Genomic DNA, 20382 nt, shown 5'->3' with positions numbered 1-20382 from the left:
TCGCCTCATGCATGTGAAAGCTGGACGGTGAATAAGGAAGATCGAAGAAGAATTAATACATTTGAGTTTTGGTATTGGGAAAGAATATTGACTACCCATGGACCTCTAGAAGAACGAACACTTCTGTCTTGGAAGAAGCACAGCCAGAATGCTCCTTAGAAGCGAGGATGGCGAGACTTTGTCTCACATTCTTTGGACATGTTATCGGGAGGGACCAGTCCCTGGAGAAGGACATTATGCTTGGTAAAGTAGAAGGTCAGCAAAAAAGAGGAAGACCCTCACCGAGATGGATTGACACAGTGGCTAGAGCAGTGGGCTCAAACATAGCAACAATTTGAGGATGGCGCAGGACCCAGCAGCGTTTTGTTCTGTTGCACATGGTATCACTATGAGTTGCAGCCAGCTCAACAGCCCCTACCAACAACAACAAAAAACAGCAGAAGGAGGGGGAAAAGGTGTTTTAGTGGAATAATCCTGTGGGGCTATAAAAGAATGCAAACAAATATGGGAAGTGTTGGGAAATTATTTTTATGTAACTAATAAATGGAGTAAGAGAAGGGTGGGTAAAATTACTGGGAAATTAAGGCAGAAATGTAGAAAGACCAGTTAGGATGTTCTTTTATACTTACGGTAAGAAATGAAGTCAGAAGGAACAAATGAGTTGGATTTCACAATACTCTGTGAAAGGGAAAAAGAATGATTTTGAAATATCAAATCTGGCTGGACTATTTCAACATCCTGGTAAATAATTTTCATACTGCCTCTACTGACACGTGAGTCCGTTCTGTATACTGCCAGTAGTGTTACATTCCTTAAAAACAGCCCTTATTTTATCAGTTTACTGTGGCTCCACCCTGCCTACCAATTAAATTTCTGACTTATCATGATGTAACAGATCTTTTATACTGTCTGTGTCAAATATAAAGCCCTTTCCAGTTTGCCCACAAGTTAGCTTTCAAGCCTGTTTTTTACTGCACTCCTTAATGTCTACTCTCACTAAATGGGTTACTCTTCTGAGTATACAGATCTTTTATGACTATACCTTTGTTCCTGATAGTCACTCAAAAATGCCCCCTTCCCCAGCAAATTTCTACTGATTCTTCAAAACTTAGTATATCCTTCATGAAACTTTTCCTGCTTCCCTGAGGCTCTTAACCCTGTTTCACATCTTTTAATAGTATTTCACAGATTGTGTGGTATTTGCTCTTAGGTCTTTTCGACCAAACCAAGAGTCAGCAAATGTTTTTCTGCAAAGGAGCAAATAGTAAATATTTCAAGCGTTGCAGATCATATAGTCTCTGTCGCAGTTACTCAGCTCTGCCATTATGGCGTGAAAGCAGCCATAGACAATAAATAAGGGAGTGGGTGTGGTTGCGTTCCAATAAAACTTTATTTTTAAAGACAGTTTGCCAACCCCTGCATGAAATTATTGTGACCCATGTATTTTGCACAAAGTTTATTCATCAGAGATGTTGATTACGTTCATCCATGCAACTGACCTCGGAGTCTAGGAAATGAACATATGAGCAAAAAATGCATCAGAGAGGTATGTGAAATGAAGAAAAGAGGACATTGCTATAAAACTAAGAGGAAGGAATGGCATCAGAGAAATTAGCATGCTTTATAACAGTAAAAGAAGAGTGGGATTAGAAAATAAACAGGTTTTGGTCCAAGCTCTGTATCTTGAGGATAGAAGAATCTTGTTAGCTGTGCTTCCATTTGTTGCTAAATAGGGTAACTTTTACAGATTCCCATTCCTCTTTATGTGTGGCACACTTGAATTCTGACCTTCATTGGAAAAGACATATTTTTTACCCCAAGTAATTTATTACTTGTTTTTTGGTTGTTGTTGTTTTCTTAATATTCATGTTTTGTGTCATTTTTAGGTGCTCTGTAACAGAGCCAGACTGGTTTCCTACCTCCCAGGATTTTGCTCTTTAGTTACAAGGGTTGTCAATCCCAAAGCCTTTTCAACTGCAGGATCTTCAGGTTCCGATGAGTCTCATGTGGCCACTGCACCACCAGATATATGTAAGTTAAAGTTATTATTGCTTTACTTATAATTGTTTCAAAACATTTTTAATTATATTATCTGTAATATTACTTCTTAGGGTCTTACAGATTTTTTAAAGTTGTGTTTGTTCCATTGAAAATAAAATCAAAACTCTGCCTAAATATTTCTGTCTTCAAACATGCACAGTCCTCCCTGAAACAAATCTCCTTTTGATCCTATTCAGCCATGTTACTACTTCTTGATATTCTTTGCTCTAAAATATTTTATTCACCTCACTTCCTTGATAAACCTTGGTTATTTTTCATTACTTCAGCAGCAGTTCCCAAGCTATCTTCAAGCTATCAACCATTGTTCAGTGTTTTAAAAAAAGAGAAAGTTCTGTGGTGGTTAAGTGAGTTTGAGAAATGCTGCATACCAGATTCCTATCTTGGAGGTTTATAATGCACATTGGAATCCTAAAGGCTCTTAAAAACTTAACCTAATGTGTCCTAAGGGTATTGCACATGGAATCCTGTTTTCATGGAACACATTACTTGCTGTGTAATATAAGTTCATTTGGGCGTAAAAACCTTTTATCTTCCCCCAGTTTTCTTTTATAACTCCATCTCTACCTACTCCCCAGTTAATACCATCTGAAAACTAACCATTGTTGTTGTTGTTAGGTGCCGTCAAGTCAGTTCCGACTCATAGCGACCCTGTGTACAACAGAACAAAACACTGCCCAGTCCTGTGCTGTCCTCACAATCACTGTTACACGTGAGCCCGTTGTTGCAGCCACTGTGTCAATCCATCTCGTCAAGGGTCTTAACTCTTTTTCGCTGACTCTCTACCAAGCATGATGTCCTTCTCCAGAGACATCTGTATATCCATCTATATATACACACACTAAATGACAGATTTGTCATCTAGAATACATAAAGGATTATTTTCCTGGGTATATAAATAATTTTTATACATCAGTAGGAAACAGTAGAAGGCCAAAAAATGGTATGAATAGGCCATTCACAGAAGAGAAAACCTAAATGACCTGTTAACATATGAAAATATGATCAAATCCACTATTAATATTGGATATTTATTTCTCTAAAGACATGATAACTAGAGAATGCTATCCCTGAATAGTCTGTAAATTCCATCTTGTTATCTTGCAAACTTGACAGTTGGCTATCGTGTTGTGAGGTGTTGTCAAGTCGGTTCCCACTCATAGTGACTCTGTAGGACAGAATAGAACTGCCCCCATAGGGTTTCCAAGGAGCAGCTGGTGGATTTGAACTGCCAACTTTTTGGTTAGCAGCTGAACTCTTAACCACTACGCCACCAGGGCTCCGTTGGCTATCTAGAACCTTGTTATTCAACATGGTCTTTAGATCAGCAGCATCTGGGAGCTTTTGAGAAATGCAGAATCTTGAGCCCCACTCCCCACTCCAGACCTCTTAAATTAGAATCTGCATTTTAACAAGACCTCAGATGATTCTTAAGTACTTTAAAGTTTGAGAAGCATTGGACTAGACTATGTTGACAATTTTGAGACAGTGTCTGGATTTAGCAGGATAAAGAGTGCCTTGATTGATGGGTGATGCATGTTGTAGGTGTGGGAGAGGGATATTGTGGCACTGTGATCTAGAAGTGCCACAGCCATATTGATATGGCCATTTTCAGTCACTCGGTCCGGTCTGAGTATTAAAAAAAATTTTTTTTTTTTTTTTGGTTTATTGCCAAGTAATATGTGCAGCAGTTGTCCCTCCCTTTCTCTAAACCAGACCTTTACTCTGTGTATATAATAGTTCAGTGTTCCACTTTACTCTTTTCTGGATCATTGAAGTTTTTATAAGTTAGGATATTTTTTAAGTTTTAAGTGAAAAAATTAATATGATCTGTTCTGTGTTTATGCAATTCATACTAACTAAAGTGGTTGATAAACAGTTTTTCCCAGCCCATTTATGTTTTGTGCCACCAGGTAACAGCAGCTAAGTGCAAAGTACACTGACACAACCTCCTAACTCAACAGTGACAGAAATACATTATTGTTTACAGTGTCAGTTTACTCCTTGTTCTTTCTCTTGGTTCAGTTTAGTCATGTTCTTTAGTTTAGAGGTACTCGATTTTACAGTTCTTCTAGATCTTTGTGTAGTTTTCTTTTGTTTCCATAACTCATAAACCTCTCTCCTTTATGTACCCTTCCAGTAAATTCCGTTTACTCACCCTTTTTTAAGATAAAATCCTATTGTTTAGTATTTCTTTATTATGAAATTAACATATCTTTTTAGCCATGCTAATATTTTCGTTAGAATCATTATTGTTTTTATTAGTTCTCAGGTTACAAAGTTGATTAGGTCTGTTCCAATCCTGTTTTTTCACATAAGCCTTATCATTTTTAGTGCATGATTTTGTTCAACAGGAGGCTTTCCAGAAGCACAGTATGACACCTTATAGCAGAAACACCTGTAGAAATTCACAGTACAGAAGTATATTGAATAAAAAGTAGAATTCCCCATAAACTATTACTGCAATCCCATTCTTCTTTCCAAGGGTAACAACTATTAAGTTTGGTGTGTCTCCTTTTAGATCTTTTTCTCGGCATTTGAAAGCATGAATATAAGGACATAAAATAAATATTGTCATACATACTATTCTTTGACTTTTTCTTTTTAATGCTTTCTGTCTTCTACACTTTCCTCAGATTTCTAGTTCCCTGTTTACAGATGAAGGAGCCCTGGTAGTGCAGTGGTTAAAGCACTCGACTGCTAACCAAAAGGTCTTTGGTTCAAACCCACCAGCCACTCCACAGGAGAAAGATGTGGCAGTCTGCTTCTGTAAAAAGATTTACAGTCTTGAAAACCCTATAGGGCAGTTCTTCTCTATCCTAGAGAGTCACTATTGAGTCAGAATCAGCTTGACAGCAGTGGGTTTGGTTTTTGGTTTTTGTTTGCAGATAGTTTTCTTTCTCATTTTCTAGTCCTTGCATGGATTTTTAGGTTTGTTTTATATGTTTTCTGTAGTTCAGTGAGATTTTTTGGAGGGAGAAGAGATAAATATTTACACTCAGTCTGCTGTCTTTAACCAGGAGTACATATTACTTTTATAATGTTAAAAGTATTTAGAGAACTTTGTGAAATTTAATTGAGGATCTCCTATTCAATCTGGTGCTGAAAATGAGGGAGTATATGTGGCATGAATATTTTCCTCTTCCCACCTAATGTGTATGCAATAAATAAAATAAGGTTAGCATTTATAACTTGGAAACCATCCAGGTTAAAGTAAATTCTCTAGAAAATGAGCAAACTTTTTGTTTAGAATGATTTCTGCCTTTTATAAAATGAGTAAATGTAAAAAAAAAGTACAATGCTTCAACAAATGGTGCTGGCAAAACGGGGTTTCTACATTCAGAAAAGTGAAGCAAGATCCATACCTCATGCCATACACAAAAAGTAATTCAAAATGGGTCAGTCTAAAACCATAAAGTTCTTCGAAGAACGTATAGGAGTGAAGCTGTGGGACTTATTTTTTTTCAGTGGTAGATTATCAAACACAACAACAAATGTACAAGCAGCAGAAAACGGATTACTGGGACCCCATAAAAGTTATATACTTGTGTTCATCGAAAGACTTTATCAAAAGAGTAAAAAGATAACCTACAAACTAAAAAAAAATCTTTGGGAACAGTATAACCTATAAGATTCTAATATCTAAAATATATATAAAAGTTTTACCACTTAACAACAAAAAGACTAATAATCCAGTCATATAATGGGCAAAGGACATGGGCAGACACTTCACCAAAGAAGATATTCAGATAGTCAACAAACACATGAGAAGATGCTCAGCATCAGAGAGGTGGAAATCAAAACCATATGAGGTACCATTTCACTCCCACTAGGATGTCCAAGATTTAAAAAAAAAAACCAAAATAACAAATGTTGGTGAGGATATGGGGAAATTGAAATCTTTCATTCATTACTGGTAGGAATGCAAAATGGCACATATAGCCATTGTAGAAAACAGTCAGGCAGTTCCTAAAACTAAAAACTAGAACTACCATATGACCCAGCAATTTCACTCCTGCGTGATTTAATGAAATTAACAGGAACAGACATGCACACCTATGTCCATTGCACCACTATGCACAGTAGCAAAAAAGATGGAAACAACCTAAGTGCCCATCAGCAGATGAATGGATAAGTAAAATGGAATACTACTCAGCCATAAAGAAAAATGAGTTCACAAAAACATCTTGCAGTGCAGATGAACCTGAAGGACAGGTTGAGTGAAATAAGTCAGTCACAAAAAGACAAATATTGTATGTTGTCACTTTTATGAAATGACAAAAATAGATAAATATATACAGACTAGTGTTTTATTAGTGCTTACCAGGGATGGGGGTTGGGGAATAGGGGGAAGTATTCCCTAGGTAGTAGTCACTTTCTGTTTATGGTGATTGGAAGGGGTGAAGTTTGATGTCAATAATCTGTACATAAGAAAAAAGGATGAATTGGCAAAAGCTAGGTTACATAGAATTTCACAATAACAACAACCAAAACAAGAGAAGAACTACAGATGCTGATACTAATTAGACATAACCGATCACCTCATGCAATTAGTTCTCTTGGTTTGAAGGCTTAGGGTCATGGTCTTGTAGGACAATCCAGTCAAATGGAATAATATAGTTCTTAAAAGTTTATGTTCTACCTCCCCAGTATAGTGAGTAGTGTCTGGAGTCTTAAAACATTATGAGGAGCCGTCTAAGATACAACTATTCGTCTCTATTTCTCTAAAACAAAAGACAAAGAAGGACACTCAAGAATCAGAGAAGGAACGGGACTACAGGAGTAATTGTCTCTGTGAACCACTACCTCTTTTGCCTTGAGGCTGGAAGAACTAAATGGTGCCTGGCGACCACTACTGATGTTCTGGCCAGGAACACAATAGGTGGATCCTGATAGAAAGGAAGAAGAATGATGGATCCTGATAGAAAAAGGAAAAAATGCAGAACAGAACTTCAGATTCTTAAAGAATCAGACTTACTGGACCTGTTGAGGCTGTAAGAGTCCTGAGACTATTGCCATGAGTTCCTCTTCAGATGTTGAATGGAAACTATCCTCTGAAGTCACCTTTAAACTAAGTAACAGTTTAACTCAAAAAGTAAAGATTATCACTCTTGAGTATTACGTTCTTTTAAAAAAATTACAAGACCAAATGGACAATAGCTATTTTAAAAGCGTAAATGAGGTTAGGAGGCAGGGAGTTTAAATCAATGGGATTTAGTTTAAATCAACTAAAACAGAAATAGTGAAAATGGCACAATGCGAAGGATGTAACCAATGTCACTGATCATTATGTTTAGAAACTGTTGAACGGGAGCAGGTTTTGCTGTGTATATTTGCACCAAAAATATTAATTAAAAACAAAGTGTGCTGCATGGTTATGGGAGGTTTTTGTTGATTATGCCTAACTTGCACGTAATTCTTGACATCCACACCATCCCAGTCTACACTACCTGGATAGAGGCTGGCAATAGAATGAGACTCAAAGATAGAGTGAAAAATGTGTATTTTACAGATAATTTAGGAATGTAAAACTTAGAAAAAGAAGGGTGCTTAATGTTTTCCTTTTGGGCCCACATAAGACAGTTGTGTCAAATGACCACATCAGAATGCATTGTATCAATCCAGTCTTAATACTTTTGTTTTCCAGATGAACAAATTATCAGAGTTTACTTCACTTGATTGTGAGCCAACAACTGGTCACTCTGATCAGTGATTTAGAAATGGCATGAGACTCAATTAATTTATATTCACACAAGAAAGCAGATTTCAGATATTTTTTTTGTTTGTCTGAAGAAAATCTTTGTCTTTTAGGTCAAAAAATATATAATTGTAAGATCATTCTTCCAGTCTACCAATGCCCTTGACCATTAAGGAGAAAATGAGTCATTTTGTTGTTCTTCAGGCTCTCGAACAGTATGGCCTGATGAAACTATGGGACCGTTTGGACCTCAGGATCAGAGATTCCAACTTCCTGGGAACATAGGCTTTGACTGTCACCTCAATGGGACAACTTCACAGAAGAAAAGCCAGGTTCATAAAACTTTGCCTGATATTCTAGCAGAACCTTTATCAAGTGAAAGGCATGAGTTTGTGATGGCACAATATGTTAATGAATTTCAGGTAAACTGTTTTATATCATTTATTGTGTTTTATAATTGTTAAGGCTGTATTACTTTCTCATTAATAAAAGCATAATACTTTCATTTAAAAAATAAAAAAAATTCCAGTATATACAAAAACAACATATATAGCTTTTAAAACATTAACATTGTCCTATCTGTATGTTTACTATATAATTTTTTTTACTTCAAGTTATCTCTTTTAAGTCATTAATTCTTCAAAAATGCTTTTTTAGTAACTGCATATTTCATACATAGATGATATGATTATTCCTATATTGTTGGAAATTTAGGATACCTGTTTTTTACTTTTATAAGCAGTAATTATAATTTGTATCTGGACCACATTCTTTTTTTTCCCCCCCCTTTTTTTAGTCTTATTATTTTTTTCTTATTGTTATACTTTAGATGAAGGTTTACAAAACAAATGAGCTTCTTGTTAAACAGTACACGTAATGTTTTGTGACATTGGTTACCAATCCCACAACATATCAACACTTCCCTTCTCAACCTTGGGTTCCCTATTACCAGCTTTCCTGTCCCCTCCTGCCTTCTAGTCCTTGCCCCTGGGCTGGTCTGCCCCTTTAGTTTCATTTTGTTTTATGGGCCTGTCTAATCTTTGGCTGAAGGGTGAGCCTCAGGAGTGACTTCATTACTGAGCTAAAAGGGTGTCCAGGCGCCGTACTCTCGGGGTTATCTGGACCAAATTCTGATGAGTTTTATACTATGTTTGCCACTAACAAGCTTAAGAAAATTATGGTATTTCCGGAATTGCTCAGATGTAGTAAAATAAAAATTTTAGGAAGTTATAAATAAACCCAGCAAAACCATCCATTTGATTCTGACTCACAGCAACCCTATAGGACAGAGTAGAACTGCTCCATAGGGTTTCCAAGGAGCGGCTGGTGGTTTCAAACTGCTGACCTTTTGGTTAGTAACCAAACTTTTAACCACTATGCCACCAGCACTCTGTATTACTCATTTTTTTGAGTTTTGTCTGCATTTTTAACATAAACATTGCACCATTGTTCATTCAAGTGGAAAGTTACATGCAGTTCAGGGTTTCTGTCAAGCCCCTGATCCTTTTCATTTTTCACATTTCCATATGATTTCAAGCTGAGTTTTTTATTAAAGTCATATTATTGGGATCAATTATTATTATGGCTTGTATGGAATGGCCTGACATTGGGACACAGTTGATCACCTCAGTCTTATCTTGAATAATTCCTTGTCAGTCTTCTCGACTGCTTGTACCTTTTCTAGTAAGTGATTCTTTCCCGTAGGTTTCCATCCTTCCTCTTCTCATTTGAATTACTCTCTGGTCAGTTAATCCCTTGGCTTCCTCATATTCATACTCAGTATTTCTGCTTCTGACATTTCTGAGCTCTGGTTCTGTATTTCTATCTGCCTCCTGAGCGTCTTTATATGGATGTCTCAGATGCTTCCAGATTTTTATATGTCTAAACTCTAAGGAGCCCTGGTGACACAGTGATTAAAGTGATGGACTGCTAACTGCAAGGTCAGTGGTTTGAATCCACCAACGGCTCCACGGAAGAAAGATGTGACAGTCTGCTTCCGTAGAGATTTACAGTGGAAACCCCGTGGGGTTGCTATGAGTTGGAATCGACTCAACGGCAGTCGGCTTGGTTTTTTGGAATACTGAAGTAGTCCTTTTTTCTCTCAAAACTTGCCATTACTTTCATATTACTAGCAGTATAAATGACTTAACCATCTACCCACTGTCCCAAGAAAAAAATTATTTTACCAACTCTGACTCCTGTCTCTGTCATACCCTCAAAAATAGCAAGTGACCAAATCTTATTGCTTCCATCTCAAATAAAAACCAAACCCATTGCCATCGAGTTGATTCTGACTCATAGTGACCCTATAGGACAGAGTAGAACTGCCCTAGAGGGTTCCCAAGGCTGTAAATCTTCATGGAAGCAGACTGCCACATGTTTCTCCCACAGAGCAGCTGGTGAGTTTGAACTGCCAACCTTTAAGTTAGCAACTGAGTGCTATAACCACTGCACAACCAAAAAAAACTAAACCTACTGCTGTCAAGTCTCCTCTGACTCATAGTGACTCTATAGGACAGAGTAGAACTGCCCCATAAGGTTTCCAAGACTATGAATCTTCATGGAAGCAGACCGCCAAATCTTTCTCCTGTGGAGCAGCTGGTGGGTTCACACCGCTGACCTTTTGATTATAGCTGAGCACTTAACCACTGTGCCAGCAGGGCTCCTATCTCTGAAATAGCTCCTAAATTATTTGTGTCATTTCACTTCTACTAATATTAGCTGCCAGAGTTCAAGGCCTCTTAACTTATCTGAATTCTTAGAGGCATTATAGTGTGATGGACTTTGAAAATAGAATAAATCTAGGTACAGAGGTTAGCTCACCACTTAATTTTGTGATCTTGAGAAAATTATTTAACTTTCTGATTCTTTGTTTTTACATCAAAGTGGAATAATCCCTAACCCACAAGGTTGCTATGACGGATCAGTGAATGCTGGCTGTTACTATTGGTCTGTCACCTGCTGCTCTTCATTACCGTACATCCTCCACACTAACACTAGCTTTGACTCCATAGATCTGGTCTTTCTATTCCTCACTGCTCATAGACTAAAGTCAAAATTTCTTAATGTAGCATAAATGACCTTTCACAATTCTGATCCCTAATCTTTGTTATCTTCCACTGTGTCTTACTCCCTCTGCACTGCAACCACAGCGTACTTTTCACTTGTAAATACACGGTTCTCTTTCATTATCACATGCCTGTTTTTCCTCCCGAATTCCTAACCTATATCTCACCTGTTCTTTACCTGTTAAACATAGTCATTAATCAGGATGTAACTCAGATGTCACCATTTCAACCTTTTCCTGATTGCTGCTGGCAAAGCAGGTTTCTTCCCCATGTATTCTCCCAGAACGCTTTCTTCATAACTCTATAGCACTTTTTGTGTTGGATTGTATTTATTTATCTGTGCTTATTTTTCTTCTAGTGGGTCTGAGATCCCTGAGAGTAAAGACTGGATTTTTTTTAACTATGGCAGTGCCTGCTTCTGGCATAGTGCCTGATGCATAGTAGGCTCTCAGTAAATTTCAAGAATTTTAAGCCCTTCGTGTAGGAGAGATTGTATTGTTTAATCATGTTATTTTGTAAGTTAATGTTATTATCCCCATTTAACAGATTATAGAGCAAAAGAAAAGATAATTAGATACTATCACAAAATATCAGAAAAGGTGGCATTTTAAGACAAATAGGTATTTTAGTTAGTTTCTCAGCCAACTAATTTTTATATCAAGTTTTAGAATATCAGTATATTTATACATTCTTATATTTTAATCAAAATTTCTTTAGAATTGTAAATCTAATATTAATCACAAAATAGTTTGAGTATATAAGAAAGCACCATTATCTTTTAAGGTTTCCATTCACCGTAACTCCAATTTGATTAGAATTATTTTTTAAAACAATTCTAATGAACATAAGTTTATAATCTGTAAGATATCATTTTATTTGAATTCTAGAGTTTTTTTGGTTTTATTTCTTGTTCCCTTTAGGGTAGTGATACACCTGTTGAACAAGAAATTAATAGTGCAGAAACTTACTTTGAAAGTGCCAAGGTGGAGTGTGCAATCCAAACATGTCCAGAATTGCTGCGAAGAGGTATGTCATGCTTTATACATTGTAACATTAATGTGTATTAGATAATGTCATTAATCTTTTTAATGTGTTGAATAATGTACTCTATAGGCATTATAATCCTTTGTGCTTTTTTTTTCTAAATTTTGTTGTTGTTGAGGATATACACAGCAAAACATACACCAATTCAGCAGTTTCTACATGTACAGTTTAGTGACAGTTGATTGCATTCTTCTAGTTGTGCGACGATTCTCACTCTCCTTTTCTGAGTTGTTCTTCCCTCATTAACATAAACTTGCTGCACCCTGAGGTTCCTGTCTAATCTTTCAAGTTGTTGTCAGTTTGATCCCATATAGATAGTTCTTAAAAGAGCATAATGCTCAAGGCAGACCTTTTTTACTAGTTACCCTAAACTATTGTTTGGTTTTAAGAAGAATTCAAGGGATATTTTTGGATTAAGGTTTATAGATTTTCTCAGGGCAGTTAGTTTCAGGGGTTCATCCACCCTTCATGCCTCCAGAAAGTCTAGAGTTCATGAGAATTTGAAATTCTACTCTGCATTTTCCCCCTTTTGATCAAGGTTCTTCTATAGAATCTGTGATCAAAATGTTCAGTAATGGTAGCTGGATACCAGTCTGTTCTTCTGGTCTCACTGCAAAGGAGACAGTTGTTCGTGGAGACAGTTAGCCACACATTCCATATCTTCCTCCTGTTCCTGACTCTCCTTCTGTTGTTCAGGTGAATAGAGGACCAATTGTCATGCCTTGGATGGCCGCTTGCAAGCTTTTAAGAACCCAGACACTACACAATGAACTGGGAGATAGAACAGAAGCACTAAACACATTATTAGGCCAATTAACTGGGATGTAGGAAAAGTAGAATTTTTAATAACATTTTTTCCAAAGCTAATTTAAATCATTTATGCTCCTGAGCAATTATTATACCTATAATATCATGAGCTAATATGTAAATACTGAGAGAAATCTTCACTGTAGAACTGCCCCATAGGGTTTCCAAGAAGCGATTTGGAGCCCTGGTGGTGCAGTGGTTAAGAGCACGGCTGCTAATTAAAAGGTCAGCAGTTCGAATCCACCATCTTCCCCTTGGAAACCGTATAGGACAGTCTACTCTGTCCTGTATAGTCACCATGAGTCGATATCAGCTCGACGGCAACGGGTTTGGTTTGGTTTATGATGACTAAGATGCTTTGTACTTTTAATGTGTTAGCTAGAAGTGATTGCATGACCAAGGTAAAGACTTTCAAGTGTCCCCTGGCATTAGATAGGAAAAGTAGAATTTTTAATAACATTTTTCCCAAAGCTTAATTTAAATAATTTTATGCTCCTGGGTGATTACTGTAGCTATAATTTCATGAGTTAATATGTAAGTACTGAGAAAAATCTTAATAAACTTTTTTTGAAAAGTATAATAGCATCGCTAACATGTAAGCCTACTTAGTTTTCAGAATTATTGACAGTAGCATTTAAGTTCATCTAACAGTAGCAGAATTAAGTGAACCAAAACTGAGTTTACTCCACCCTTTTCAAAAATAATATGCATTTATAAAAATAACTTAGTATGTTTAATGAGAAACTATTTTGTTCTGTAAACCTTCATCTAAAGTGAGAATAGCAGCACAATTGGAAGAGTGTAGTCGATGTCACCGAACTGTGCATGTAGAAATTTTTGGCTCTGTATATTTTCACCAAAAAAAAAAAAAGTTCGAGAAGGGAGAGGGTTGACGTGTCATGAGGTTGTTAACTAAGATCATAAAACAATATGTGTACTACTGTTTAATGAGAAACTATTTGTTCTGTAAACCTTCACCTGAAATACAATAAAAAAATTTTAAAAATGCTAAAAAAAAAAAAAAAGAAGTACCACAGGGAAGAAAATATAACTTACTATCACTATAATTTAACTTAAACACCCATTTTTCTAAAGTGCTCTTATGCACTTTTTTTTGTTTGTTTTTTAACCAACTTCTTTTCTACTTGGAATTTTTATTCTATTTTCTTTCTAGATTTTGAATCACTGTTTCCAGAAGTGACCACCAGCAGATTAATGATTATGACTGTGACACAGAAAACTAAGAATGATATGACTGTTTGGAGTGAGGAGGTAGAAAATGAAAGGGAAGTGCTCTTAGAAAAGGTAATATTTAATTGCTGAGAATTTAATTTTGTGGTCTTACTTAAGTATCAATGAACTACAGTGTCCTAAAATAATGGGTGTCTTTTCCAGCCTTTATTAATTCTCTACTAAAGTATTTCAGTGCTAAAGAATTTAGCACATCTTTTTTGAGAGTAAAAATACCATGAATTTTTTTTTTTTCTTTAATATCTTTGAAATCTTAGATCCTTTCCAATACTTTCCTCAATTTATTTTTTAAATGTATGTCTCCTTTAGGAAATTTGAAAAGTGCAATTTAAAAAAAAGAAAGTAAAATTAACTCTTTATACTCTTATTTCTCGTTTTCTTTAAATCATATCACATAAAAAGTGAAAATTACCCCAACCCTCTCCAAAACGTAAACAGTAACAGTCTACTGCCCAATATATACCTACTTTTTTCTTCTGTGCTTTGCTTTTGACCCAAAGATCTGTTTTTTGACACCTTTCCATGGCCTTATTGCACGTAGATCAATTTCATTATTTTTAAATTCTGCATTATGTACATTATGTGGGTAAACCATATTTTATTTAAACATTTTCTTAGTTATTTTTATAGAGTGAAAATCAAACTTCCCATCACAGCCAACACAGTAGTGAATATCTTTGTTTGTATATTTTTATGCACACCTGAGTATCTATAGATGGCTAAATAAGAGAGTTGCTAAATCAAGGGCTATATATACATTTTAAATTTTGATAAACCGAACCCATTGCCATCTAGTCAATTCCAACTCATAGCAACCCTATAGGACAGAGTAGAGCTGCCCCCATAAGGTTTCCAAGGAGCAGCTGGTGGATTAGAACTGCCAGCCCTTCGGTTAGCAGCCAAACGCTTAACCACTGTGCCACCAGGGCACCTTAAATTTTGATAGACAATGCCAGTTTGCCCACCCCAAAGATTGTTCTAGTTTATATGTTCTCACCCTAGCTTTCCCTGGATATTAGCATTTCTTTTCATTTTTTACCAGTCTGGGAAGTGGAAAGTAGTAATGTATTTGGACCTGGATATTTAAATAATAATGTCTCATTTGTTTTTTAACTGCATAGTTCTTTCTCTAAGAGTTTTATTTGGAGTTAATACAGTGTATCAATTTCTTTGTCTATAAGATAAAAAGAATTGTTCCTCTGCCTACATGACAGGTTAAGAATAACTCATTCGGAGCCATAGCTAACTTTAGTTGAAAATCCACTATGCTGATTTCCATGCACGATAATGTTAGGAATTATTTTATATTTTCTTTAGAAATTGGATGTGCAGTTCTCTTAATTTGTTTTATACACACACACACACACGCACGCACACACACACACACGTATGTATGTAGATATGTATATACATATACATATATGTATATATAGTAAATGACATATCCAGCAGAGTGTTTTATGAAAATGCCTTCATACTTAAATGTCCCATATATAACTTTGCTAATAAATTTCATGTAGTAGCCAGCAATCTAATGAGCAAGTTATATGCTAATTAAGAAGGGAGTTACAGACAGGTATATGACATTGTCTCTGCTTTTAAGGATATCTGAATTTAAACAGTTGGTACTTAAGTAGGCAATAACTAACAGTAAACATTTTCTGTTTACATATTAAGATAATGCTTAGTAAATGTATACTCATTACCATCATTTAGCTTCTGGAGAACTCTCACATTGTACATTGCACTAGTGGTCTTAATTTTTGATCAGTTAAAGATTTTGAGCCTAATTTGATACTGGCTCCAGTATAGTTATAACTTAATTTTCCTATAACCTGTTGCCTTAAAGTGGCAACATGTTTCATCATGTGATTTTTAATTTTATAGTGACTGTAGCTATTTTATTTTCTATGGAAGAAAGAGAAGTTTTTCTGTTTCACATATATAAGTGGTTATTTTGGAAACACACCTTGCTTACTGTCCAAGTAGGTATTTTTTGTTTCATGGTTTAAATCTATTATTTTTTCCAGCAGATGTCAGTGTTAGCTATTGATGAACAGAAACACTCAAAACTGGTTCTTATTATGATCATTTGGAATTCTTTCAGTTAATATTTGTAAACATTTGATTGCATTGTTTTGCTCTCCTTGTAGAGTTTTTGTTATGGCAGGACTGTTCATTAAATTAAAATACATTTTAAAAACAATTTTCTAGCCCATAATCAGTAGTTTTCCTATTATTTTTAAGAATTATGAGAATTAATGAAATATAGCAATATAATATTAAGTGTGAAAAACAATCTAAAGAATATGTTATTATTTTGGAGTCTATCATTAGCTTATAAGAAAATAAGTTAGCTTAGGTTTTGTACCTCTATAGCAGGGTAGGCAAACTTTTTTTGAAAGGGTCAGACAGTAAATATTTTAGGCTTTCTGTACCATAGGGTGTCTATCTCAACTACTCAACTCAGCTGTTGAGCAACCATAGACAATATGTAAATGAGTAGTCATGGCTGTTTTCCAATAGAACATCATTTACAAAACAGGCAGCAGGCCAGATTTGGCCCTCAAGCTATAGCTTGCTGACCCCTGAGTTAGGGCATAGTCGGTATTCCTAAGACTTGACCTTTCAGGGATCTCAGCTGAATGCCAGAGGTCCTCAGTGATTTCTTTTCACCCTGGCTGAGCCAGAAATCCAGTGTTTCCCAGACCTGCACAAACCCCTGGTATGAGCATTCAACTCTCCATCCCACTAGGCAATCTCTGCTAGGCCTCAGGGAATCTCACCTTGGACATGTACAGCCGAGCCCTGGCTAAAGAACAAGGGTGACTTTCTGTGCAGGCTTCTCAGGAGCCCCCTTTGTGCATCTCCTTCTTTTCCGGTACCCTGCCCCACAAATTCCAGATGCTTCACCAGACAAGAACTCTGCTTTCCACCTCCTCAACTCAGTGACACCATCACTTTCCTTAGATTCCACTTCTTTGCCTTACAGCAAGAAAATGCCCCCAGGCAGAAAGCTAGAACAAGTATGGGGATCACCTCATTTGTTTCCCTTCTCTCAGGGATTACAGTCTTGCTCCACGTGTTGTTCAAGTCTAAAAAACAGTTGCTGCATGTATTTTCAGTTTTATAGTTTTCACCAGGATGGCAAGTTTGATACTTACTACTCTTTTATGCCTAGAAGTAAAACTGCCCTTGTTTTTAAGCATTTATGGTCTGCTCTTTTTTAACACTGTAATCTGGTCTTAATATATGTTACTGTCTTTTGACTACTTAGACATTTGATAAGACTAAGAAAGGAGTCCCTGGGTGACACAAACAGTTAAGCGCTAGACTACTAGCCGAAAGGTTGTTGGTTCGAACTCATCCATAGGTGCCTCGGAAGACAGCCTGGAACGCCTTCTGGAGTAGTTCTGCTCTGCATGCATGGGGTCGCCACAAGTTGGAATTGACTCAGTGGCAACTAACATTAGGATGGCAAGACAAGATTTTGAATATGCGATACCTGCATGTGGTACATAGTGAATATACTCTATATAAAAGATACAGAGGAGTGTGTAGTAAAAACCAAGTATCCTGTCCACGCCCTGTATCCCAGGCATCAAGTTCTTTTATCTTCATGTGCTTTTTCAGAAATATTTTATGACCATGAAGCATGTGAGTGGATAGATATTTTTGAAGGACATACAAACAAGTAATATGTTTTTAAACAACTTTCATTCAAACTGATGAATGGCTCATATTTTTTCATTATTGAATATTTTGTTTTGCATTTCTTACCTTATTTCTGATATCTCCATAATACAATACATGACAACTGTATAATCCATGATGAATTCAGGAGTTAATAGCATAGAACTGATTAGAAATAGTTCATAAAAAAGGAAATAACTTAGAAGAAAAAATACAGAATTTAGACTTTCGAAAGAAGGTGTTACATAAACCATTATTCTTTTGGAATGGTGAAAATGATCTTAGGTCTTCATAGTCTAATTTGTCATTACTTTTATTTTTTTGGCGTCCTGATGGTACAGTTGTTAAGAGCTCAGCTGTTAACCAAAAGGTTGGGAGTTCAAATCGTCCAGCCACTCCTTGGAAACCGTATGGGGCAGCTTCTGTTCTGTCCTGTACCGTTACTGTGAGTCAGAATGAACTCGATGGCATCAGGTTTTTAACTTGTTTATTAGTCCTGTTGAGTTCCCTATCTGAAACAAAAGATGTTCAATTAAAAGCTTATTAAAAAATAAAACATACATTATTTGTGCTTTTTTTTCCTAATGCAGTTCATCAATGGTGCTAAGGAAATCTGCTATGCTCTTCGAGCTGAAGGCTATTGGGCTGACTTTATTGACCCATCATCTGGTTTGGCAGTGAGTGATTAAATATATTTTGAAAGCTAGATTATATAATTATATAATTTGAAATAGGAATGACTTGAGATTTGTACATTATTTATAATATTTTTGGTAAAAATAGATCCTTCATGAATTTTTTTAAAACTGTACAATTTTGCCCAAAGAAGCACTATGAGTCAATTGCTTTCACAAATTTAGAGGAACCTCTTTCTCTCACAGTTAAATTACTCCATCCCCTTACCTTTTTTTAATTAAAAATATTAATTTCTACTCTCATTAGTAGATATTATTTGATTTGCATTGAAATAGTATGTTTACTGTTTGTTGAAAATTAAAAGTCAATAATTCCAAAATTATTTTTTAGAATTAAATGAAAAAAATACGGATGGTAAAATAAATAGTTAGAAAAGTATCTTTCTGGAAGTTAACATTTACCAGGTTAAACTTCCGAGACAATAATAACTGAACCACTGTTGGCACATTTTAAATTCTGGCTATACCTTTCGCTTACAAGTAGTAGCAAAGTCATGTTTGACTTTTTGAATCTTCTAGTAGTAATATATTGTTTCTTCTCAGAGTCAAATAAGATTTAATACAGACTTAGAAATGGGAAACTTTTGCTCTGGGCTGTAATTTCTTCATCTTGAAAATGATGAAGGTGAACCGTAGATGATCATTACCGGTTCATTCCATGCTTAAAGGTCATGTAATGTTGTGCATGTGGTTTTAGATAATGTGAAATTTGCTAATCATTTCACATTTCCAGAATGCTCAGGTACTGGGGAGCGGGGGTTAGGTATTCCACGTGACCTTTTTGTTGTGGTGGTTATTTGATTTTTTAACTATCTAGAATATTAAATAGACATGTATTTTATTACATTGTCTTTCTTGCTAATGACAGTATTACTTCATTTTTTATTTCCTCCAGTTTTTTGGACCATACACAAACAACACTCTTTTTGAAACTGATGAACGCTATCGACATTTAGGGTTCTCTGTTGATGATCTTGGCTGCTGTAAAGTGATTCGTCATAGTCTCTGGGGTACCCATGTGGTTGTTGGTAGTATCTTCACTAATGCAACACCAGACAGCCATATTATGAAGAAGTTGAGTGGAGACTAGCAGTGTTGTCAATATATTTGCTGTACTACTTGTACGTAACATTTGGATTGATCTGTAAACACTGTCAAAAGCTTCAGTTTTTAAAATGTACTTATTTCTAGGTATTTATTTCAATATTCATAAATTTACAGTGTTGGCATATGATTTGTGATTTTTAAATCGCAGTTGTTCATTATTCGTATTATCATTGAATACATGTTGAGCACATCTACATTGTATAGAATGTGGTAATTAACATGTAACCAGGGTATGATCTCATGTTCTTATATCTCCCCCTTACTGGAAAAACCTGTTTTAATTATTTTTCTCCAAAAATAAATCACACATTTGGTTGAGGTGATATGTGCTTTATCATTGCAATACTTTTTTAATACAGTTCTTAAAGATTTCTAAGAAACTACAGTATTAATACTTTTAAAGTGTTTATCTTTTTTAATAAATACAATTAAGAACTCTAGATTTAGTGTAGATTTTATTTTTTCTGATTTTCTTTATTAAGTGTTCTGGCACCAGTCTGAAAGGATGTACGTTTAGGAACAGAAGAATAAGGATAACACTATATCTTTATGTATAAAAGCTCATCCTTATACATACAATGAAACGTGAGAGCCAGAACTCAACGGGACTGCCTTGTTTTTCTGGGTCTCACAAGTTTTCCACCTTTGACAGCATGCGGCCTTACCACTTTTTTGTCTATCCTTTTAGTAGAAAATATTTACATTTTCCTTCTCTGACAGGTTTCCACCTTATACAAGTTCCAGCTTTTGCAGGTTTTACTGTATTAAAAAAATAATTCCCAGTTACCTGCTGGATTGGAACAGATAAATATTATTTTCAGACAGAATTAGGCCTTGGCTGCTAAATCATATTTCTCCAGTTTTAACAATACATTGAAACTGCGACACTTTACACGTATGGCTCATTTGTGACAGAGCTGGTTTTTACAGCATTATAAACTTAAAAAGGATCATCTTCCAT

At 35.7% G+C, this 20382-nt stretch overlaps 1 protein-coding gene across 2 annotated transcripts in view; it reads left to right on the top strand.

Moving 5' to 3' along the window:
• The window catches only part of MMADHC (metabolism of cobalamin associated D), a 36499-nt gene extending 16760 nt beyond the window's left edge, over positions 1–19739 (top strand). The window contains exons 3-8 of one of the 2 annotated variants that reach the window (XM_004375372.1): positions 1887–2031; positions 7961–8178; positions 11745–11850; positions 13850–13980; positions 18210–18296; positions 19210–19739. In XM_004375372.1, the coding sequence (XP_004375429.1) occupies positions 1887–2031; positions 7961–8178; positions 11745–11850; positions 13850–13980; positions 18210–18296; positions 19210–19404 (882 nt within the window). In that variant the 3' untranslated portion in view covers positions 19405–19739. The remainder of the gene's footprint in view (positions 1–1886; positions 2032–7960; positions 8179–11744; positions 11851–13849; positions 13981–18209; positions 18297–19209) is intronic. The other variant, XM_023730386.1, reaches the window with a different exon arrangement.
• Positions 19740–20382: the final 643 nt, after the last annotated feature.

This window comes from Trichechus manatus, unplaced genomic scaffold (genome assembly GCF_000243295.1).
Source record: "Trichechus manatus latirostris isolate Lorelei unplaced genomic scaffold, TriManLat1.0 scaffold00036, whole genome shotgun sequence".
NCBI classification, from domain to species: domain Eukaryota; kingdom Metazoa; phylum Chordata; class Mammalia; order Sirenia; family Trichechidae; genus Trichechus; species Trichechus manatus.
The sequence above is the reverse complement of the archived record's forward strand: the minus strand, read 5'-3'. Positions and strand labels throughout refer to the sequence as shown.